At 44.8% G+C, this 25,099-nt stretch overlaps 1 protein-coding gene across 2 annotated transcripts in view; it reads right to left on the bottom strand.

The window, feature by feature from the left end:
* Window positions 1-25,099, bottom strand: part of RASGEF1B (RasGEF domain family member 1B) — a 113,879-nt gene that overhangs the window by 22,616 nt on the left and 66,164 nt on the right. For both annotated transcript variants that reach the window (XM_033914551.1, XM_033914542.1), the window contains 6 exons: window positions 19,253-19,465; window positions 18,268-18,342; window positions 9,449-9,544; window positions 9,210-9,312; window positions 7,970-8,049; window positions 7,522-7,617 (listed from right to left, as the gene is read on the bottom strand). In XM_033914551.1, the coding sequence (XP_033770442.1) occupies window positions 7,522-7,617; window positions 7,970-8,049; window positions 9,210-9,312; window positions 9,449-9,544; window positions 18,268-18,342; window positions 19,253-19,465 (663 nt within the window). The remainder of the gene's footprint in view (window positions 1-7,521; window positions 7,618-7,969; window positions 8,050-9,209; window positions 9,313-9,448; window positions 9,545-18,267; window positions 18,343-19,252; window positions 19,466-25,099) is intronic.

The raw sequence follows: 25,099 nt of genomic DNA, 5'->3' as shown, positions 1-25,099 counted from the left end.
CAAGGCCATTTCATCATGGGATGTTTCATCACAGCACCTTCAAGATCATCGAGATCTTTTTTTTTTCTTTCTTTATCAATTTTACATTTTAACAAAATCAAACATTTTGTACAGAAAGATTGTATGTTATTACAACTCTTTAGGAAAAAAAAACAAACTACTATTCTTCAAGAACTTCGCTAAATTCAAACAATCTCAAGTCCTCATTTTGATCCAAGAGTCTATGAGTGAACATAAAGAAAATTCAAAAGATATATTCTAAGCAAAAAAGGTATGTGTCGACTGGTTCGAAAAGCTTAATTCTTATTTACTAATCCGTTGTTCCTTCCTTTTCCAGTCATTTCAGCGTCAAGAAAGTTATAAGTTGGGCCGGTTCAAAAAACATATATTTATTTTCGATACCTTACAATACATTTACATGGGAAACGTAAAAAGAAAATACCACCTGAGTAACACCTGGTTTCAATAAAAGAAATTGTCGTCTACGATTTTGAGTTTCTTTACTAACAAGAGCATTGAGATCTGATGACAAAAACCTCCTGTCCGTCCCATCCTTAAGATGCATTAATACCCGGAGGGATACTATCTTTTCAGCTGTAGTCCACAAACCTGGAATTCACGGCCAAAACAATTGAGGGAAGAGAAGTCATTAGATAAATTCAAAGGATCACTAAAAAGCTTTCTGTGCGATATTGAACTCTAGCTCGGAACCAGATACTGCAATCACCTTTCTTTTACTCTTTTAGGGTTTTGATTTTTTGGGTCCCCTCTCCCTTTTATATGATCTAGGGGCCACAAGAGTCCGGGCTCCTGGAGTGTTAGAGATTTCCTGCTCACCTTTTATACTGATCTCATGAGTGCTGGGGGGGGGGGGGGGGATTTGCCTTGTTGGGGCGGGCTTGGGTGGGTTGTGTTTTCTTGCACAGTTGTGACTTGTTGACTATTTGTATATTCTGGATTCTGTCGGTTCTATTTTTCTGTCTTCACTATTAATAAAAACAGATTTGAACATAAAAAGCTTTCTGTAAAAAGACGCTTTTAACAGATGAGATTTCCTACGAGGCTCTGCTTATTATTTTTCTTCCTGTTCTCACGTTCTGTCCTATAATTGTTTTCTTTCCTATTACAATTGTAGTTCTCTCAGCATCCCTTTCGTATCTAATAAGTCATGTTCGTCCATGTTTATGTTCTTGATTTTTTTGTCTGTCTTCCCTATATTTTATCGTACATCACTTTGAATTTTCTTTGAAATTGCGATTTGATCAAAATTTTTATTAAAAACTTGATGAAACAGAGGTGATGAATTGTCCTCTCCATGACAACCGCAATGAATCGCATATCTCCTTCTCTCCCCTTCCTCCCCCCCCCCCCCTCTGGTGCCTCTCTTCCTTTCTGCCCCCCCCCCCCTCCAAGCATATCTCTTGATAAGTTTGCCGGCGTGAGAAACATCTTGCACCTCCTACTCAGCCAGCCTTGGCTCCCTTCTGATGTCACTTCCTGGTCACGGAACCAGGATGTGATATCAGAGAGGAGCCGAGGCTGGCGTGGGCAGGACGTGGAAGATGCTGCTTGTGCCAGTGAACTTATTGAGAGGTATGCAGGGCAGGTGGGTGCTCCTACCTTAGGGGGTGGGGGATGCAGGGGGGTCTCTCTTATTTTGGGAGTGGCTTACAAAGACTAGGCATTCTTTCCCAATGTATGTATTTGTGCACTTCCATAAAGCGATGTATATTCTTTCCAACATTGCCCTGGAAATGAAAAACTAAACTAAAAATCCCAAAACAAAATGAAAAATCCCATAAACAACATCGGAAACTAAATAAAATGATGTCTTTCCCTGGCTCCTCTTTCCCTCCCCTCTTTCCTTTCAATTGTATTTCCATTTTTGTTCCCTTTCTCTGTCCTTCTCTTAAATTCTCAAGTTCTATTTCCTTTCTCTCCCGCCCCCCCCCCCGCCATTATTTTAACTATTGTACACCACTTAGATGTTCCGTCGATAGGTGGTATATCAAATCCTGAATAAATTTGAAACGTGAAACCAGTCAACATTTTCTCCAGTGCCAGTCGGAGACTTCTGTAGTTCTTGAACGAACTCACGGCAGTCTTCATGAGCAGTTTTCTTAACCCACAGCTATGGATTTTGGAGAGAGAGCCTGATCCAGGCAATGTGCTGGCTGTGCCAAAATGCTTCCATTTTACAATGATGCACATGACAGCTCCCCAGAGGATCTTCTAACCATTGGAATGCTGCCTCCATCAGCCACTTCGACAGAGAAGAGGGGCCTGTCAGCCTGAGATGTAGACAGCTGGATAAGGGAACTGAACCGAGGATTATGGCATCACTAATTCTATTACCGAGTCACTAGGCATGTCTGTCCTTGACTGTCCTATAAATCATATTAGTCAGTTGTAAAACATCCAGTTTTAAAGAGAAGTCGATGAAGCCACCTATTTCACAGGCTGACGGGAAATGCAAACTCAAAACGCTCATGACTGTAGTTCAAGATTTCTGAGAAAGAGGCGAGAAGGCTGAAAGCCAGCCGGACCAAGGTTTTTGATCATAAAAAAGTCTGCTAATGACACATTCTGTTGTACATTGGAAGAACGCTTTCTGTGACAGGGGACTGACAGCAGAATTGAAATTAATTAAATATTCATTTGAGCGTACATTATAACGTCAGATTCTTCGGAGATGAGCTCTAGAAACAATGCCATAATTTGTTTAAAATGTCTCAGTGAAAAAAAAGACAGACAGACAAGAATTGCTGCCAGCTTATAGCCACCTCCAACAGGATAACACAGCATAGCTAACTTGCTTTATTACAGCATATTAGAACAATACATGATTTAAGAATTAGAATCTTTCTCTGGCATGCGGAATTTCCCTAATGAATTCACCTGCCCTTTTCTGAAAGTCAGCTCTGCATCTTCATTCTAAATAATTTATTCAGAAATACACTGCAAGAAGTGGGACTCACAACTAGGGAATAGTTTTCAAGTACATGAAAAGATTGCTTCTGAGCTTCAGAAACAACCAAGCATCCTGTACGAGGCTTTTGTTGGTAGGTTATTTGCGAAGTGATGCTGTGCTCTCATATAGATCTGCACATCTGTTATGTTTTGATCCTATGTCGAACTTGAGAAAGGGGGCTCCTACCCAGTGGCGTAGCTAGGGTGAGAGGCGCCCCTCCCCTGCCCTCTTCTCCACCCCCATCCACTCCTTCCCCATGTGCCCCTTCCCACGTACCTCTCTTAACATTCCAGGCGCGAGGAGCAACCCCAATCTGCTGCTTGTGCCAGCGTCGGCTCTTCCTCTGATGTCACTTCCTAGGCGTGGGTCCAGGAAGTGATGTCAGAGGAAGAGCCGACACAGGTGTGAACATCAGGTTGGGGTTACTGCTTGCGCTGGGAAGGTAAGAGGACAAGGGAAAGGGAAGGGGTGCGCGTGGTAGTGGGGAGGCTGGGAAGGGGGGGTGGAGAGGATGGGTGCTGGTGCCCCCACTAAGACTGCCCCCAGGGTGAAATGCCCCGCTCCGCCCTTTTCCTTACTACGCCACTGCTCCTACCCTATTTTACTGCTACTGCTATTTATTATTTCTATAGCGCTGAAAGGTGGACGCAGCGCTGTACATAAGGCAGCACAAGGTCAATACAAGAAAACAGAGTCAACGGCAAATGCTACAGCAGCACGATTTGGCTTTTGAATGGACTTTAGTTGTAGCAGGTAGGGGTGGCTCCTATCCGGATAATCGCTGTTCACCAGGTTCAACTCGGATGTTCAACAGCTCTTACCCAGATGATACCGCTGAATATCCAGACACATCGCTTGAGTACCTGATTGTACAACAGCTTAGATAACCTCAATAGGCGGTATATAAACACCTAATAAACTTGAAACTACCCAGTTAGTGCTGAGGCGGTCTGAGGCAGAGCCAGGAATTTGGGGGCACAACCAATAGTTTCATGTTTATTAAAATTTTTCATTAAACGCAAATCAAGATTTCTAAGCGTTTTACAAATTATGTTAAAAAGAGGGAAACAAAATTGACAAAGGTCCACTTAACAACACTTAACTGACAAAAACATTAGGAAAGATGGGAGAACTACAAATTCAAAGTAAAGGATACAAAAAAGGTAAACCACAATAGGCAGGGGAAGCAGTCAGGATTATCGAGCAACTCTGGCTATTACCGAGATCTATTTAGGAGTCATATGCATCCTGGAAAAGGTAGGTCTTTAAATTTCTCTTAAATTTGGCAATACCCAGATAGAAACCCAGTTAACAGAGAGCAACAGAAAGAGCGATCTAAACTGGTTAGCTATCCAGGTACCACCATTGAATAGAGGCATTACTTCTATTGAAACATATTCCACTGTAACTATGGCAAATTTAACCTATGGATGTTGGTATTAGATCCTTTGTGTGTGTCTAGTTAGGCTAAAAACTTCTATTGAAAAAACTTGCACTATTAAGGATAACTATGACAAATTGTAACCTGTAAACTCTAGATTATGTTTATTGGTATTAGACCCCCCTAGTATGTATAGAATTAGGACACAGAGATAAATTTTCCCTTCCCCCACAGGAACTCCATTTCCCCATCCCCATATGTTTTGTCACTGTCCTTGTCCCTATCCCGTTCCTGTAAGCTCTGCCTTAACTGCACAAGCCTCAAACTCTTACAGTTTTAAAGTGGTTGAGGCTTGTGCTGATGAGGACAGAGTTTGCAGGGATGGGACAGGAAAAGAACTCTCAGAGAATAGTTAAGCTCTGCAACGTATTGCCAGAGGTTGTGATAAGAGCGGAGAGCGTAGCTGGTTTTAAGAAAGGTTTGGCCAATTTTCCTGGAGGAAAAAGCCATAATCTGCTATTGGGAAAGATATGGGGGAAGCCACTGCTTGCCCTGGATCGGTGGCATAGAATGTTGTTACTTTTTTGGGTTCCGGAATCTTGATACTCTTTAGGTTTTCCACATGGAATGATGCTACTCCTTGGGGTTCCAGAATCTTTTGCTACTCTTTGGGATTCCGGAATCTTGCTATTCTTTGACATTCTGTACGGAATGTTGCTACTTTTTGATTTTTGCCAAGTACTAGTAACCTGGATTGGCCACCTTGAGAACAGGCTACTGGGCTTGATGGACCATTGGTCTGAGCCAGGACAGGATGGGAAACGCGGAGACGGGGAAAAATTTGTTCCTGTGTCATTCTCTAATTGGCACCTGGTTATACAATTGCCCTCTACATGCATGCAAGAACTTTTTATTTTTATGGCAAAACCACAGAGGCTCTTCGGATTTGCACCAGTAGTGATGCAAAAGAAACAGATCCCAGATGAATTGTTCCAAAACAAAATCTCTTTATTAAAACAATCACCTGATGTGGTGCAAAGCTGTTGGCAGTGAGAACAGTCTGGGCCCATGCTGTTGTCCCTCATGTTCTATCCAACCCTGTCCTTCATTTATATTTTTATCTCAATGTATTTTTTGCCACCTCTTGTAGCTTCCTCCCCTGTGATGTCAGTCTTAAGTTATATAGCCATACAGCAGGGGCATTTAAAGAAATTTAGGGATGTTTGGGAGCCATTAGCAAAATACTGTAAAGAATGAATAATATTTTTCCCTTTTGATTATACACATCCAGGGTGGGGGGAGGGGGGAGGATGGGATACTTTCTGGTTTCTTGTGTGTACATAAATGTTGGGTAGGGTATTTGTTCTGAATGAATCCTGTAAGAATATTAAGTGATGTTAAAGTATAAAATGAATGTATATTGTATCATACTTATTGGAAGCTTTAAAAATGTATAAACATTAAAAAAAAAAAGTTATGCGATCCCCCCTCACTAAATTTTAGAATGGGTTTTTTCTTCTTCCCGCCCCCTTTTCAACATTTGCTTTTAAATTTATTTTACTGACTGTAAACCCGCCTATATATATTTTGATAGACAGTATATCAAGAAAATAATAAACTTGGAAACTTGGGAGTGTTGCAGATCATTTTAGTTGCGATCGGGAATCATTTAGCCTTCCCACTTTTGGGATTACACCCCTGAAGCAGCCCAAGAGTAGGTGAAACGTGGACCACATCGGGTGGTTGTTTTAACAAAGAGATTTTCATTTGGAGCAGTTCATCTGGGATCTGTTTCTTTTGCATCAGAACTTTTTTTTTATATTTACAATAAAGGCTGGATTTAGTAAATAGTGCTTAAAATTTGGCACTTAAAAAAAAAAATCAACATTGAACAATATTCTATAACAGGTGTTCCAGGATGGGTGTCCTTTATACAATAGCACATAACGCTGGAATCCATGCTCGAGTTTGGGCACAAAAATTTACACCAACTGAAACCCAATATAAATCCAGGTGTGCATGTTGGACGCAGATATGCACTATGCTATAACACAACTGAAAAACTAAACAAACTCCCCATTAACTGTTAATTGATTAACTGGACGCCAAAGCAATTTTCAGGCGAAAGAAAAAGCTTCAGTAGTACTAATGGTGAGGAAAAACCACTCTACCGATCTTGTATTGACCTTGTACCACCATTAATACTGAGGCCTTTTCTTTCGCCTGAAAATTACTTTGGCGGCCAGTTAATGGGGAGTTTCTTTAGTTTTTTCCGTTATTTAATTCAACCCCATTCCTCCTTTAGCTTTTCGCTATGCTATAACACTGCATGCAATTTAAGGGAATGCCTTTGACCTGCCCATGGCCCTCACATTGTTAAGCCCCCTTCGCAGATCCACACAGAAACACTTAAGCGTGGATCTGCTGTTTCTGCTTCATTTCTGCACCTTGCATCCTTTAGAATGCTTTTCTGTGCTGAAAACTCAGTGTGGAAGTAAGTCCCTCATGACAGATGTCATATACAGAATTTCTAACAGACGCTTCTGATAGAACAATATTTAAAGGATAGAGTGGTAATTTTACATAATTAATGGAGGTTTTTTTTGACCAATGAAATGAAGCCTGCTGCTTATTGTGAGCTTGTGTTTGTAACAGCAGTGCTTTGATATTGACTGAGGTCTTTTTCCTCCACTATTTGGAAAAGTATAGCTCATTCTTTCAATAGAAGAAGGTGGGCCTTTGATTTATGATATACTGTATAGAATTTCCCTATAATTACACACATATACAAGAGATATACACACACATATAAAGTTTAGGTACCCAAGAGATGTACCCATTCATGAATGCCTATCCTTATCAAATAAATGCAAATCTAAAATCTCTCAGCTTCTTTTTTGCAACAAAAAAAAGGTCCTTTTTATGAGGGGGGGGGGGGGTTCTTTCAAGAGGAGAGCATTGCTTTTACAAAAGCCTTTCATATTTGTCTTTTGACTTATAAATCCCTTAGGGAGCCATTCCCTTTTGCTTTGTTTATTCCATTCCCATACTAACATGGGTCTGCAGCTCTGTGCAAATCCCTAAAGCAAATAATATAGACTCCCCAGGGGCTCAGACAATATAGGCACATCTCATTATTGCCTGCTCGCTAAGCCTCCGGTACATGTACCTTCTCTCTGTTGCTGTGAGCCGTCAGGGATCTTTGAGCTGCCCCACGCAGAGCTGTGCGGTAATTATAAAAATTGCTGGAAGGGTCCATCTGATGCTAAAAGAAGAAGAAAAAAAAAAAAGAAACGAGAGTCAGCTATTAGAGGTCTATGAGGAGGCCCTGCATGATATCTACAGGCTGTTTTGACACAGCATAGGCTATAATCTGCTGTGTGCTTTATGACTGTAGAGAACTTAAATTCAGTGCAGATCTGTACAGATCTCGCTATACAATTTGGCAGGGCAAAAATTAAATTAGAGCACATCAAAATAGTAAACAATTGTCATCATTTTTAATAAATGGGCTACAGATTTTGGTATTTTCTTAAGTCACATTAACCAGAGATATATTTGCTACGTAAATGTGCACTGCCATGTAATGATAGTTTATTCATTAAAGTAATACATACCTCAAGAATGTCAAATTTGGCCGTCTTGACTTTTGCCCATGTTTTCTTTAGGCGAGAGACAGGACTCATGTTCATACCAGCTTGAAGGCATGAAAAGAAAATTCAAATGAAGAAACACAAATAGGTAGATACTCACCAAGTGAGTGACTCCTTAAGTAATATCAGGGGGTGCTGAAAAGTTCTCAGCCCAACCAACAAACTTCCTAAACTCTGAGCTTTATTTTGCCACTGTAGTTGAAATGTGTTATCTTATTTTGTTACGTGCCAAGACTAGGGGCCACTCGATGAAGTTACAGGAAAATACTTTTAAAACCAATTGGAGGAATTTTTTTTTTTCACTCAAGAGAATAGTTAAGCTCTGGAATGTGTTGCCAGAGGATGTGGTAAGAGTGGAAAGTGTGGCTGATTTTAAGAAAGGTTTGGACAAGTTCCTGGAGGAAAAGTCCATAGTCTGTTATTGAGAAAGACATGGGGGAAGCCACTGCTTGCCCTGTGTTGGTAGCATGGAATATTGCTACACCTTGGGTTTTGGCCAGGTACTAGTGACATGGATTGTCCACCGTGAGAACGGGCTACTGGGCTTGATGGACCATTGGTCTGACCAGTGGGGCTATTCTTATGTTCTTAATGTTTTGACATTGTTTCAGATCATTGATTGAACTGTATCCACTTCATTCCCATCTGGGTTGGGCTGAGAATGTTTCAGTACCACCCCCCCTCGTACAGTCACGTGAAATAAAATACACAATGTTGTTTCATGTCGCCCTTTCCCTACACAGTGCACACTTTTTGTTTAGCAGAAACTATTTTTAAAACGTGCACACAAACAATGAAGAGAAAATATGGAATGAAGATACTTCAAATATTTCAAAAGAAAAAGAAAAAATAGAAACAGTAGGAAAAATGAACCCCAAAAAATCCCCCATGCTAACACCCCTAATCTTCAATATCTTATGTTGTTATGTACATTTTGAAGGTCAAATTTTATTACCTGAATATCTTTGGTGCAATATAATAAAAACCACAGCTAAAATGTCATACGATTTATCTCCCAAGGGAGGAGTAATACTTTAGCTATATTTGAGGAAGGTGATTTTCAGCCTAGCCATCTTAACCAAATAAATGCCCTCCCTAGGGCAAATAAGTTAATCCACACAAAGTTTTCAATGAAAATTTTGTGACCAAGTAAACTGTAAGCTTGTTTTAGACTTGTAAGCAAAAGAAGAAAAAAGATACTCACAAATAATGGCCATTAAGGAGTTAAAGTTGCCAATGTTGAAACATTCCCGTGCCACATCAATGAAATACTCAATGATCCTTGCTCTGTGCTTCTTCTTCACAGGCTGTAGAGGACACATACAAATTAAGATTTGCCAGTCCTTGAAGTACTTTTCCCTCCCAATGACTCACAAGGACAGGTCAGAACAAATACTCCTGAGATTTGATGATTATGCCAAAAGGTCAATGTCATGATCTTACCATACATATTTCTGTAGCAACCAAATAGCTGAGGCGGTTGAACCACTCCACGTAGGCCTCTAGGTTACGGGTCTTCCGTCGATCTCCGTAGCAACTCTGAAAAAAGCAAGGGGAGAGGGCAATACCATTTAATTTAATTTTGATTACATTATTAGTATACTATAGCAACAGGCAGGGACAAAAGCATACATAATATAAGGCTAGATTCACTAAGGACACCAATCGTGTCCCAACCTCTTTCCAACCACTTAGCGATTCTGACCCGATTCACTAACCTTAGTCCAGATCCAATCCGCGCCCAATCTGATCCGTGCATGCAAATTAGAGAATGACACGGTGACAAAATTCATCACCGTTCCCGTCCCCGCGGATAACCGTGGTAAACCATCTTCATGTCATTCTTTAAGGAGAGAGGGAAGAATCAGAGTATGAATGGCCACAACCACTGACCCCGCAAGCTTTGCTTTGAAGAATGCTGGTGTAGAAGGACCGAGGTTGAAATAACTAGAAAATGACATGGGATTATTTCCCGCGGTGATGAATTTTGACACCGTGTCATTCTATAATGCGAATGAGGGAGAACGACATGCAAATATAGGCAGGCAGTGATTCACTAAAAAATAGACGACTGCTGAGAACCACTCTCTCATGCCCTTTCCGGTTGCCCTGACTGCCCTTTCCTGCTCTCTGCCGCACTGAAATCCTACCTCTCCCTAAAGCCTGTCTCCCTTGTCGGATGCTTCTAAAGTTTAATGTCCTTTTCTGAAGTGTTCTTCTGCCTCGACTCTCCTTGGCTTTCCTGCAGTGCGAGCCCTTGGTTTTAACCCGCGGGTTTAAAGCAGGTTAAAATCATGGGCTCGCAAAAAAGTAAAAAACAATTTGTGAAAATGTGTAAAAAAACAAGAGTAAAAAGTTTTCTTTCCAGTAGCTCTGCTAGGCACGGAGGGCCAGCGAATGCGCAGACTATCTACAGATGGTCTGCGCATGCGTCGGGATCGCTGAAGAGCGATCCGTGTAGTCGGTTGGAGGCGTGATTCTGATCGCCCTCATTTGCATGAGGGCAATTCGTGAATCAGCTTCCTCCCCCCCCCCGCAACAGATCGGATCGCTCACGGATCAGATCATATCCGTGGCGTTAGTAAATCTAGCCATAGAGTTCAGTGCTGCTTTCTCTTGGGAAATATGTTACACTGTGTTTTAAACTGTCATTCATTTGCCATTCCAAAAATTAAATTGGGGAATTTAATCTAATACTAGGTAGATCCAATAGTGGCTGGTTCACTTATATATGAAACCGATCTTCTCCCTGTGTTATTTAAACAAAATATATTATATATAAACTAACTCGGAAGTGCTCAGAATCCGCAGGTAGAGAACCCACAAACGGGGACATGCTCCAAAATGCGGACCCCCTTGGTCTATCACTACACTTCCTCCTACACTAATAAAGCACAGTTAATTACCGTAACAGGTGTTATCCAGGGACAGCAGGCAGATATTCTCTACATGTGGGTGACATCACTGACGGAGCCCCCTAGCGGATGTTTTTGCAAGCAGACTTCCTTGAAGACCTTCAAGTTTGCGATTGGCCCGCGCATGTGCGCGAGCCCCTCCCGCCCGACCTAGGGCATGCGTCTCCTCAGTGTGGCCTCGAGTTCAAATAGCTAGCAAAGAAGCCAACCATGGGGAGGTGGGTGGGTTGCGAGAATATCTGCCTGCTGTCCCTGGATAACACCGATTACAGTATGTAACTGTGCTTTATCCCAGGACAAGCATATTCTCTACATGTGGGTGACCTCCAAGCTAACCAGAAAGGGATTGAGGGAGAGTTGGCAATTTAGGAGAATAGATTTTGCAAAATTGACTGGCCAAAGTGGCCATCACGGCTGGAGAAAGCATCCAGACAGTAGTGAGAGGTGAAAGTTTAAACCGAGGACCAAGTGGTAGCCTTACAGATTTCCTCAATGGGAGTTGAGCGGAGGAAAGCAAAAGACGCCGCCATTGCTCGGACCTTGTGGCCTGTGACTCGACCCGGCAGGGAAAGGCTAGCCTGAGCGTAACAGAAAGAGATACAAGCGGCTAACCAGTTAGAAATGTTCCGTTTAGAAACAGAGCGACCCAAGTGATTAGGATCGAAAGAGAGGAACAGCTGGGGAGCAGAACGATGAGAAGCGGTGCGCTTCAAGTAGAAGGCCAGCGCACGTTTACAATCAAGAGAATGCAGAGCCACTTCTCCAGGGTGAGAATGGAGCTTCGGAAAAAAATACAGGAAGAACAATGGATTGGTTGATGTGAAACTCAGAAACAACCTTAGGCAAGAATTTTAGATGGATACGGAGAACCACCTTATCATGATGGAAGACAGTGAAAGGTGGGTCTGCTACCAAGGCTTGAAGCTCACTGACCCAATGGGCAGAAGTGAGAGCAATAAGAAACACAACCTTCCAATTAAGACACTTCAAGTGAACCCGCGCAAGCGGCTCGAATGGGGGTTTCATGAAATGCGCAAGGACCACGTTAAGATCCCAAACCACAGGAGGGGGTTTAAGGGGCGGGTGAATGTGGAAAAGGCCTTTCATGAAGCGGGAAACAACAGGATGAACAGAGATAGGCTTCCCGTCAAACGGCTGATGAAAAGCAGTAATGGCACTAAGGTGGACTCGAACCGAAGAGGACTTGAGTCCAGCGCCAGACAAATGCAACAGATAATCCAGGACAGCGGATAGGGAGGCAGAGATTGGCTCCAGCTGTCGAGTAGCACACCAGGAAGAAAAGCGGGTCCACTTCTGATGGTAACATTGGCGAGTGGACTCCTTCCGAGACGCCTCCAGGACATCCAAAACAGGCCAGGAGAATTGGAACAAGGGCATTAAGTTTCAAGGAACCAAGCCGTCAAGTGCAGAGACTGTAGGTTGGGATGGAGCAGCGAACCCCGACTCTGCATAAGCAGAGAAGGAAAAACAGGCAGAAGAAGAGGCTCCCTGGAACTGAGTTGTAACAGAAGGGAGAACCACAGTTGCCGGGGCCACCGAGGAGCTATCAGAATCATGGTGGCATATGTGGACTTGAGCCTGACGAGACTCTTCAGAATCAGAGGAAATGGAGGGAATGCATACAGAAACAGGTCCATCCAATCCAGTAGAAAAGCATCCGCTTCGAGTCTGAGAGGGGTGTAAACCCTGGAGCAGAAGCGAGGCAACTTGTGATTGAGGGGGGGACGTGAACAGATCGACATCTGGAGTCCCCCAACGAGCAAACAGCTGACGCAGAGTCATGGAATGTATGGACCACTCGTGAGGCTGCAGAAGACGACTCAACCTGTCCGCCAGACAATTGTGCTGGCCTTGAATGTAGATCGCACGAAGGAATATATTGCGGCGGATGGCCCAATCCCAGAGCCGCATCGCTTCTTGGCACAGGGACAGGGACTCCGTGCCCCCCTGTTTGTTGATATAATACATGGCTACCTGGTTGTCCGTGCGGATCAGCACCACTCGGTCGCGAAACAGGTGACAAAAAGCCTTCAGGGCGAGGAAAATCGCTTGAAGTTCCAACAGATTGATGTGACAAAGGCGGTCGGCACTGGACCAAAGACCCTGAGTGCAAAGACCGTCCAGATGAGCCCCCAAACATAGGTTGACGAGTCTGTCGTGAGGACGTTTTGCGGAGGAGGAGCATGAAACAGAAAACCTCTGGAAAGACTGGAAGAGAGCATCCACCAACGGAGAGACCTATTTAACAAAGGAGTCACGACAATGCGTCGAGAGAGAGGATCCCGATCCTGATTCCATTGGGACGCAAGAGTCCACTGAGGAATACGAAGGTGAAGTCTGACAAAAGGAGTCACATGAACCGTAGAGGCCATGTGACTGAGGAAGACCATCAGGAGCCAAGCCAGAACCGAGGACAGATGGGCCACCCTCTGGCATAAACGAACAAGGGCCTCCTTACGAGGCCGAGGTAAGAAGGAGTGGAGATGAACCGTGTCCAGGATCGCTCCGATGAACTCTAGAGATAGGATGGACAGAGGTGAGTCTTGGGGAAGTTCACCTCGAAACCGAGACTCTGAAGGAGCAAGATGGTTTGATTCGTTGCTCACAGAACTTGGTGAGAGGGTGCTTTGACCAACCAGTCGTTGAGGTAGGGAAACACCTGCAGGCCAAGGAGACGCAGGGTCGCAGCTACCACAACCAGGCATTTCATGAAAACCCTCGGAGAGGTCGCCAGGCCGAAGGGAAGAACACGATTCTGGAGATGGAGATCCCCCACCCGGAATCTCAGAAACTGGCGGGAGGCCGGGTGTATCGGAATGTGCGTGTATGCCTTTTTGAGGTCCAGCGAGCACAGCCAGCCCCCTCATCCAAGAGTAGTAAGGGTGATCCCTGACCAGAAACTTGTTCAGAGCACGGAGGTCCAGGATCGGACACAGATCCCTCATCTTCTTGGATACCAGAAAGTACCGGAATAGAATCCCGTATTCCACTGGTCCGGAGGAACCTCCTCGACTGCCCGGAGGCGAAGAAGGACCTGAGCTTCTCGTAGAAGGAGGGACAGCTGAGACCGGCCTGAAGGAAACTCTCTTGGAGGAAGATCCGTAGGTACGTGACTGAAGTGAAGGGAGTACCCCTCCCGGATGATGGAAAGCACCCAACTGTTGGTGGTAAGATTTTCTCACTGGGTGTAGTAATGATGGAGACACCCCCCCCCGATTGGGAGGGGAGAAGTCTCCAGAAGGAAGGGAGCCCGAAGGCTCATACCGGAATTGTCAAAAAGATGGCCCAGGCTTCGCTAGAGCCGGCGGCTGGGCCTTAGCTTGGTGCTGCTGCTGCTGTTGCGGCCGCTTCGAAGGAGGCTAAGAGAACGCAGGAGTAGTTTTCTGCGGATACCTCCAGAAAGGGATTTTGTACTGCCGAGCCGGAGGGGTCTTCAACTTAAGTCGCACCAGAGAGGCGAAGGACCGTTCGTGTTCCGGGAGGCACTTGGTGGCCGCCTCTATAGAATTGTCAAATCACTCATTACCCACGCAAGGGAGATTGGCTAGACGATCCTGGAGATTCTGATCCATATCCACAATCCATATCCACAATCCACAAGCGAGACGACGCATGGTGATCGCAAAATCCACAACTCGAAGGCATCATAGGCCGCCTGAAACATTTAGAGGCGGAGCTGGGAGAGAGTCTCCTCGAGGAGACAAAATTCCCGACGACGAGAATCCGGGCTTCCACACAGAACCGGAGATAGGACGTGAAGATAAAGTTATAGTCGAGGACACGGTTCGCCATCATTGAGTTTTGATAAAGACGGCGACCAAACTTGTCAATTGTATGGCCCTCCCGGCCTGGAGGGACGGCTGCGTACACCTTCGAGGGGTTGGATTTCTTCAAGGAAGATTCAACCACCAAGGATTGGTGAGAAAGCTGAGAACTTTTGAACCCTTTGACCGGGATCGTCCGGTAATGGGATTCCAATTTGGAGGGAATAGCCAGAACCGCATAAGGGGTCTCCAGGTTCCGGAGAAAGGTTTGCCGGAGAACCTGATGCAAAGACAAGCGTAGCGCTTCATGGGGCGGATGAGTAACCCCTATCTCCACAAGGAATTCCTGGATATAAAGGGACTCCAACTGGAGGTCCAAGTTCAAGGCCTTGCCCATGTCAGCAATGAAACGAGTGAAGGAAGAGTTTCAAGAAGAAGACTTTTCATCAGGAGGGGATCCCGAACGAGATCTCAGGGCAGCGGAGAAAGAGGGAGAAATCTCCCTCGAATAGCATGCCGGAGCCTCGGAATCCCACGAATGGCAAATCGAGGAGGCTCAACTAAAGCGCCTCGGAGACGTCGAGGAACGACCCCTCATAAGATGGGTTGGAGAGGACCCCAGAGTCCGAGGTACCCTCACACGGGGCCCCGGGAAAGACGGGGCAAAAGAAAATTCCTCTACTGGCTTCGAAGAAGACCCTCGGGAGGTGGACTGGTGCCCCGAGGGGGAATGCATCGTAGAGTCCAGTTCGAGGACAAGGGTGTGCCTGGAAGGTTTTGCGGTCGGAGACCTGCCTCGAAGGGGCGGGGAAGACCGCAGCCGTTTAGGAGGGGCAAACCTCGACAAAGTAGCGGGTGAAAAACGGGTCCCCGGAAAGTCACAGGCCCCGAATCCGGGGACGAAGAATCGCTTCAGGGAATCCTGAGAGTCTTGCGTGTACGGCCCTGAGACGCAAACGAAGTACGCTCAGGCTGGTCAGACGGGGGCTGGGTTGAGATCGAGGTCAGAGGCGTCAAGGCCGGGACCAGTTGGCTCACCACTGAGGAAAGCTGTGAGGTAAGGATAGCCTTAAGCATGTCCTCAAACATAGGCACTGAGACCAAAGGAGGTTGGGTCTTAGGTGTAGCAGTGCGCTCCTTCGGGGGCGACCTCGAGGAAGAGTATTCCCTACGTGAGGCACGCTTTGAATGATGTCTCAAAGAGGTCGACGAAGCGGCACTCACATGAGACTCCAAGGAAGGCTTCTTTGCCGGCACACCTGAGGAGACTTACCCGAGGCAGGGGTAGCAGGAGGAGCCGAGGCCCAGGCCGAGCTCGAGGCCTGTCCCGTAGATTCCATGGGGCCAAACAGTTGAAGAATCTTGGCCACTCTCCAACGAAGAGCCCGCGGTTGAAAAGTTGCACAACGCGGGCACGACTCAGCGCAGTGCTCCGCACCCAGGCACTCCACACACTAAAGATGGGGATCGGTGATGGAGATAACCCGGTTGCACTTAGTGCAGTTTTTGAACCCGGAACGAGGCCGGGACATAAGCATAGGACGGCCGCACAAGCGGCCAGAGCAGTACCGGAGACCTGGTCAAAAAGACACGAAAGAAATAAAGAAAAAATAAAGACGCGAGCACAGCGACTCAAACGAAAATAACAAAGAAAGCCACGGTGCAAGAGGGACAACGAGATCGCGCGCAGCAAGGGAACAGTGCTTCTGGCTCTGCAGAAAACATTGAACTGAGGCCACGCTGAGGAGACGCATGCCCTAGGTCGGGCGGGAGGGGCACGCGCTCATGCGCGGGGGCCAATCGCAAGCTTGAAGGTCTTCAAGCAAGTCTGCTTGTGAAAACGTCCGCTAGGGGGCTCCGTCGGTGACGTCACCCACATGTAGAGAATATGCTGCCTGCTTGTCCTGGGATAAAACTGTTTAATTTATCTTTTTTATCTTATTTTGTGATTATTTTCATTTGCATAAAGTGCTTAGTGCATTAGAGTTCATTCACTCTTGAAACTTCACTCAATTTCCATAAACGCTAAAGAGTCCATAGCCTTGTGAAGTCCTTATGCAAATGAACACAATCAGAGCAGAGCGATCCCGACGCATGGGCAGACCATCTTCTTTGCCTGTAGATGCGGTCTGCGCATGCGCTTGCTCTCCACACAAGCGAGGTCAAAACAAGGAGGGGGGAACAGAACACGCTTTAGCCAGAGCCCCGCTGCAGCCAGGAGCAAAAGACACTTTTAACTTGTGGGTTAAAACCATGGGCTCACACTGCAGGGAAGGGCGGCAGAGAGCAGGAGATGTGTTTAAAATGTTTTATTTTGGTTGGTTTTATTTTTTTAATACAGGGATTTCAGGGCGGCAGAGAGCAGGACAATCGGCAAGGACGTGAGCGACTGATCCTCAGCGGTCGCTTCTTTTCTGATCGGAAAGCCCAATCGGCGTTCCTTCTCAGTTTAGTGAATCACTGCCTTCCTTTGCATGCCATTTCCCCTCATTTGCAAGGGCGGATTGGATTGGGTCAGAGATTGATCGGCCACAAGGTTAGTGAATCGGGTCAGGGAAAAATCAGGTCGGGGAAACGCTCGCAAACACAATCGGTGTACTTAGTGAATCTAGCCCTTAGTCAAAATGGGGCTTCGCACCATATGAAACAGAATTATATTTTCACATTTTATACCCTCAAATTCTATAAACTTGCACGTCTTGGTAAGTTAATGTTCGTCTGTGTGTTTGATTGTCTGTTTTAATAATTATAATTTTGTTTTTAACTTTTGCCTTTTTACTCTTTGTTTTTATATATTATGTAAAACCGCTTTGAATTTTGATAAGGCGGTATATCAAACACCTGCAACCTGAATGTGGTGGACATTATAGACTTAGGTCAGGTGTGCATAACTCCCAGCTCTACCTCAACTCTGACCTAGGCTGTTCTGGTACCATCAGAGAGGGACAAGTTTGTTTAAATACAGGTGCCATACTTAGGCACCTGTCTTGAGGTAGGTGTAGGTGTGTGTGTGTGTGTGTGCGTGCGCAGGTGTGTGTGTGCACGTGTGTATGTATATATATATATATATATATATATATGATTCTGGACACAGCACCATATTGTGGAGCGTGAGCAAAACATGCATGTCACCTGAATCCCATAGTGTAACCCAAAGGGGGGGGCATGGGATGGGGATGGGCATGTCAGGGGCGGTCTGAAGAATTGCACACATTGTTACAGAATATTGGCTCCGCTTGCCCAACCTGGGCCCCCAGCATTTACACTTGGTTTCAGCAGGCGCGCAAGTCTGGCACCCCAAGTTAAAGGTGCAGTAGCCAGCGCTCAGTGTGATTCTAAAAAGAACATGTGCCCTTTATAGATTCATGCTTAATGCGCGCCTTTTCTAGCGCCCATTTTTGAGCATGATTTATAGAATTCCCCCCAACACAGTGTGTCGGGCACCAAACTTTAATGAAATGTATTAAAATGCTGTTCAGTTGTCGATAAATCAGAAACATAAAACATGATTCCGGTCTGCGGAACCCTGCCAGTCGATCTTTCAATAAATGCCTTCATTCACCTTGTCATTGTCCATTGGGTCCTTCTGCACAAAAGCCTGGACAAATTCTTCTGGTCCAATGTAAGTAAGTCTGTCCTGTTAAAAAAAAAAGATTAGATAAAGATTAAGCTTTGAGAAGCATCTGTAAATTCTTCTTTATTTCAGGGAGGAAACAGAACTTTCCTACTGCTCCTTTGATATTTTTTTTTTTTAAAGTGCTTCAGAACAAGCCTTTATTGGGCAAAAGAGTTGAGAGTCTTCTTGCACAATCACCTATGCATGCTTCCCCATTTTTAATCACCCTCTCCTTACCTAGCCCAACATCTGACACATTAAGTCTGACATAAGGCGAACTAAACCCAGCATCCAACAATGACCAACTCAGATTGCTGAGAATTACCCGGCAGATATCAATGATAGGATCTTTGTTCCCCACTCTCAGGAATAAGCCACAGTCACAACACTCACTCCTAAACCAGAAGCCACAATGTGTAGTTCTTTTAGGAACATAAATGCATAAGAATAGCCTTACTAAGTCAGACCAATGGTCCATTAAGCCCAGTAGCCCATTCTCGCAGTGGCCAATCCAAATCCCTAGTACCTGGCCAAAATCTAAAGAGTAGTAACATTCTATGCTACCGATCCAGGGCAAGCAGTGGCTTCCCCCATGTCTTTCTCAATAACAGACTATGGACTTTTCCTCCAGGAATTTGTCCAAACCTTTCTTAAAACCAGCTACGCTATCCACTCTTACCACAACCCCTGGCAATACTTTCCAGAGCATAACTATTCTCTGAGTGAAAAAGTTTTTTCCTCCTATTGGTTTTAAAAGTATTTCCCTGTAACTTCATCGAGTGTCCCCTAGTCTTTGCACCCCGAGTCTAACCACTGACCTTAAAGAAACATTTTTCTTGATGGAACACATCTCTGCAAGGGAGGCGGGCAAATGCTGGAAAATGAAGCTTCTAGTGAGAAAAACCAATGACGAAAGAAAGACATGGCTTACCAGCTCTATATGGGTAAGCTGCTGAGCTAATGTATAGGGGTCATTGCAGACTGTGATGATATCCCTCTGGATGGACTGCGGTTTCGTCTTCAAGACGGTGAGTCTGTCCGTGGCCTGGGCGTTGATTCTTGCAAGTAGCTCTTCATACTGCCTGAGTGCTGCAAGCTTGCGGAGTAGATTCTGAATGATCTGCTGGATGTTCTTTCTATACACCTGTGTCACAAGAAACAATTATTTCCTAAGTGCAAAAAGCACCAGTAGTTGCATGTAATGCATGTGCCCATTTAACAGAAGAAAGTCAATATAATCATATTTTGTCACCACTATACTCTCACTGTAATGTTTAATACAACACTTGTTCTTTGGTATATGCAAGCTCTTATACACTGTCAGTAAAAGTCTGTAATTACTGATTTTCTATAATACGTTACATCCATTTTCATTTGCGACTACAATATCCACTATTACAGTTGTTTTCATTCTCTAGCCTTATTGTGTGCAATTGTTTATCTGTAATACTATTTTGTTCTCTCATTTTAAAACAATAAAACATTTTTTGATCTGAAAAGAAAAATATTCAAAAACACTTATGCAGTCGGAAGCACTGGCCTCTTAAGTACCATTTTTTAAAAGATCTTGGGCATTTTTCCCCCTCCCCTTTTCACTGATATGGAATGTTGAATTATCATTGCCTAGTTTAGGGCGTTGACTTGTGCATTTACTGATTTCCAGTACAGGTATTAATGTCAAGATCTCTTGTTATGTATTAGTATTGTTTCATTCTTATGTTATGCAAAATTTTCAATAAAACTTACTGAACTTAAAAAAAAGATCTTGGGCATTGAGCAGATAACTTTGGATGCATAAATGAATATACTTCCAAGATTATCAATCTAAAAAGGGTGGGTGGTAGGATTTCAGGAATTCCATGGATACTGCCATATGAATATCTAATTTATAAGTCTAAGGGGCATTGTTACTAGCATGTGCTACCATTAAGATATATTATTGAATCACTAACTCCTGATAGTTTAGCCCATGTCCCAATTTATGCAATGAGACCTACTCCCCCTCCCCCCTTTTCCTAAGCTGCAGTTGAGGTTTCTACCAAGGCCTGGCGCGCTTAATGCTCCAATGCACAATCTTCCCAGAAAAAAGGGTGAAAATACTACAGCAGCATCACTGTCTAAATCAGTATATCACAAACTGTGTGCCGCGGCACACCGGTGTGCCTTCTGAGATTTCAGGTAGGCCGCGAAACACTGACGAGGAGGAGAGTCATCCGCGCCAGCGAGAGGCACATCCTGTAGGCAGTCAGCCAGCGCGGATGACTCTCCTCCTCTCCCTGCACCGCCCCTCCTCCCGTATCCCTCCACCGAAGCTGGTCACGGCCAGATGGGCCTCCGCGCATGCGCGGAAGCATGTGATGTCATCGCATCAATGACCGCAAACTTCCAAGCGCCTTCTGGCCGGGGCACTGGGTTTAGTGTGCCGCTGGCCGGAAAGTTTGCGAGACACTGGTCTAAAGGGATCTTCAGAATGCCAACAGGGTAGCAGATCCCTTTAGACAGTGAAAGGAAAAGATAAGCTCGTCCACACTGCCATTTGAGTGAAACAGACAACAGAAATAAAAGAAGCATGAAATTGTTGAGATACGGACATTGCGGGAACTGATTACATATGAAAGTTTATAAAAAAAGAGATTTAGTTGGGATCACTGATGACCGTTACCAATAAGGGTTATGCTACCCTATTGGCATTCTGAAGATCCCTTTAGACAGTGATGCTGCTGTAATATTTCCACCCTTTTTTTCTGGGAAGATTGCATGTTTGTGATTGCAAATCCATTACTATTAATGAGGAGTGACTTTCATAGAATTCTACGAGCATCAGAGCATTTAACATCCTGGGCCATGGTAGAAACCTCGACCACGGCTTAGTAAAAGATGACGCTAGTTACTAGGGTTAACAATAAACTGGCACATCTTAATGGAAGCCCATGTTGGAAACTACTCCCCTAAGCAGTGAAATCAGCCACTAAACTCCCCTAAGTCTATAAACAGGTGCCCCCTTTTAAGTGCCACTTCCTGTATAAATTTACAGGATATGAGCACTTTCATGAGTATGTGTACACATATCACAAAGGATATTTAGGGAAAAATAAAAAGCACGCTCAAATAATCATAGTAAAAGGAACAGACCACTGCAAATACAAATCCAATCTGGTGTCACCGTGTTCAGTAATTTCACATCAAAGAAAATTTGTTGCTTTTCAATTTTTTTTATTTTTTATTTCCATCTAAAAATGTATATATAGAGAGACATATATTATTAACAGAGGGAAGCATCATATCTTGAGGTGTTGTTTCTCTTTAGGCATCTCATGGCACATCCCATCACAAGCCTTCAACTTACCACCCTGAAGTGGTCTCTTCCTTTTGGTATAACAAACATAACATAAAACTTTATTTATGAATGGCAGATACCTTGCAATCCTATTGGATTTACAAAAGATAAAACCAACACATTAACTGTCCTCTCCCTTCTGCCCAGAAAGACCTCTCCCCTATACTCCCTGAAGAAAAAGACAGGAGGGATGCCCACTACCTCCTGACACCAGAGGCCTCCTCCCCCTCCAGGCCCCCATGCCCGTACCTTAAAGTTTGGAGTAGGAGGTACTGAAAACATATCCTGCTCTCTTCACGACACTGGACCTTAGGCCCCTCCCTGGTGCATCATGTGATGCACAGGGAGGATCCTAAGGCCTGATTGGCTCAGACGCCTCGGGTTCCTCCCTTGGGAGGGGCCCGAGGCATCTGAGCCAATCAGGGACTTCCTTAAGAAGGAGCCTATGGAAGTCCCCGATTGAGGCCTGGAATAGCATGTAATACTAGGATTTGCACTTAACTTTGGGTGCAAGGAGTCACACCAACTGAAACCAGGTGTAAGAACATAGGAATAGTCACACTGGGTAAGACTAATTGTTCATCTAGCCCAATATCATGTTTCCAACAGTGGCCAATCCAGGTCACAAGTACCTGGCAGAAACCCAAATAGTAGCAACATTTCACAATACCAATTCCAGAGCAAGCAGTGGTTTCTTTTGTCTGTCTCAAGAGCAAACTATGGACTTATCCTCCAGGAACTTGCCTAACCCTTTCTCAAACACAGATATACCAACTGCTGTTATCACATCCTCTGGCAACAAGTTCCAAAGCTTAACTGGTAAATATCAGTGCATAAGTTTGGTGCAGATATTCTATAACACTGTGCATGTTTTAAGGGAATGCCCCCGGCTCACCTAAGCCGGATCCAATGGTCATGCCCCTCTGGAAATCTGCACAAAAACATTTACATGCTGTTCTATAAATGGGAGCATAAGTGTGTTTTCACAGGGATTTGTCATTTGCCCCATTTCAGTGCCTTGTATCCATTAGAACATTTTTTCACATTGAAAATTCAGCACAGAAGTAGTGCCTAATATCCCGTGCCATGCATTGAATTCAGTTGTGTACCTGGCGGGAACCCGGGGCAGAGCACCCTCTCCTTTGGCTGGAGCATCTCCCTCCTCCAGGCAGTGAGAAGGTTTGTGGATAGGTTACAGACTCTCTGTGCATGCCAGTCGGCTCTGCTAGTTCCCCACCCCAAAACAGGAAGTTGATGTCATACAGGGCAGGGGCCAGCAGTGGCTGGTAGAGCTGATAGCCATGCACAGGCAGACTGCAGACCTGCAAACGCTCCAGCACCTCTGAGCTCCACCCCCCCCCCCCCTTGGTACACCACTGATAGAATTCCCCAGTAAATATACATGTATACAACAAATGATAAAGCAGGCTGCTCAGATAGCAGACATAACTCGAAATTCATTTGAACTTTTCAACTTATATATGGCTATTCAGTGGAGCTACTGAAATAAATAGCAGTGGCTCTGAACACATATAATCTGAAGCTGTCTGTTAGACATTTCAAATTATACATTTTTCATGTAGCTGAATGCTGACCTTGAGATTTATCACCCTATGTTTTTCTCAATGTCAACTCATAGCAAACCACTTTCTAATCAGACATACCACCCACAGGGTAAGAGGATCAGGTGATGACAGAAACTTTAACTTCAAAGATTTTTCATCCTGATAAAATATAGTGGTGGTGGGAAGAGGTGAGGTGAAAGAGGGAGTAAATTCTAAAATTGCCAACTCTCCAAGGGGACTTAAGGTGCCCTGGAGAGATTCCACCAGCTCATCATTTAAATGATATTGCTTTTCTGCACTTCTGCTGAGACAGAGCTACGTGCTGATTATTTTTCTAAAATTCTAGACAATATCCTGTAAACATTAGCGAAATGCCTAAGTGCTCGAAAAATTGAAATGTCCAGACCTCTATCAGGCTCACGGCACAAGGTGACTGGTCTGGGAAATAGATGTCATCCACTCATTAATGGACTTGTCACTCACAGCAGAAAGGTTCTTTTACAGAAATTTTGAGTCCATCTAAACAGCAAAGCACTGATTTCCTTTTTCTTTTGAAAGCCAACCACAGTACTTTAAAAAAGGTATTTCACCTCCCCCTTTTCCCAACAGTAGGCAAAGACTGACAGTTATTGCTGGCTTATGATAAGCAGTTCACCAGTTACCATTACTGGTAGCCTCTAGGGATATACATTCAGTTGTTCATTACTGTGCCTTAAAAGATTACTGCATGTTTAAATTGATTTAACTTGGATTAACCTACCTCTCAATATTCAGAGCTTTTTAGCCATCCAGAAATGGCTCCTGGCTAGCTAAATAGCACATAAAGCAATGTTACTTACCGTAACAGTTGTTATCCAGGGACAGCAGGCAGCTATTCTCACTAGTGGGTGATGTCATCAGACAGAGCCCCGGTACGGACGTCTCACAAGCACGTGTTGCTTGTAGAAACTTAAAGTTTCTAGATGCCCGCACCGCGCATGCGCCGGTGCCTTCCTACCCGGAGATCCGGGCGTGTCCCCTCAGTTCAGGTAGCTAGCCTGAGAAGCCAACCCAGGGGAGGTGGGTGGGACGTGAGAATAGCTGCCTGCTGTCCCTGGATAACAACTGTTACGGTAAGTAACATTACTTTATCCCAGGACAAGCAGGCAGGTATTCTCACTAGTGGGTGACCTCCAAGCTAACCTCAGTGGGATGGAGGGGAGTTGGCGACTTAAGAGAATAAATTTTTCAATACTGTTTGGCCAAACTGTCCATCCCGTCTGGAGAGGGTATCCAGACAATAATGTGAGGTGAATGTGTGAACCGAGGACCAGGTGGCAGCCTTGCAAATTTCCTCGATTGGTGTTGATCTGAGGAATGCTACTGAGGCTGCCATTGCTCTGACCTTATGGGCTGTGACCTTACAAGGAAGTGATAATCCAGCCTGGGCATAGCAGAAAGAGATACAAGCCGCCATCCAATTAGAGATGGTGCGCTTTGATACGGGTCTTCCCAACTTGTTAGGATCGAAGGAGACAAAAAGTTGAGGAGTGGTTCTGTGTGGCTTGGTGCGATCCAGGTAGAAAGCCAAGGCACATTTACAGTCTAGAGTGTGAAGGGCCGATTCTCCGTGGTGAGAATGAGGCTTAGGGAAGAATACTGGAAGTACAATGGATTGGTTGAGATGAAATTCGGAGACCACCTTAGGCAGGAATTTTGGGTGAGTGCGGAGGACCACCTTGTCATGGTGGAATACTGTGAATGGTGGGTCCGCCATCAATGCCTGGAGTTCGCTGACTCTGCGAGCGGACGTAAGGGCTACAAGGAAAAGCACTTTCCAGGTGAGATACTTCAGAGGGGCCCTGTTGAGTGGTTCAAACGGGGGCTTCATGAGGTG

The sequence above is a fragment of the Geotrypetes seraphini genome, chromosome 1 (assembly GCF_902459505.1).
Source record: "Geotrypetes seraphini chromosome 1, aGeoSer1.1, whole genome shotgun sequence".
NCBI classification, from domain to species: Eukaryota; Metazoa; Chordata; class Amphibia; order Gymnophiona; family Dermophiidae; genus Geotrypetes; species Geotrypetes seraphini.
This window is presented reverse-complemented; position numbering and strand designations above follow the sequence as displayed.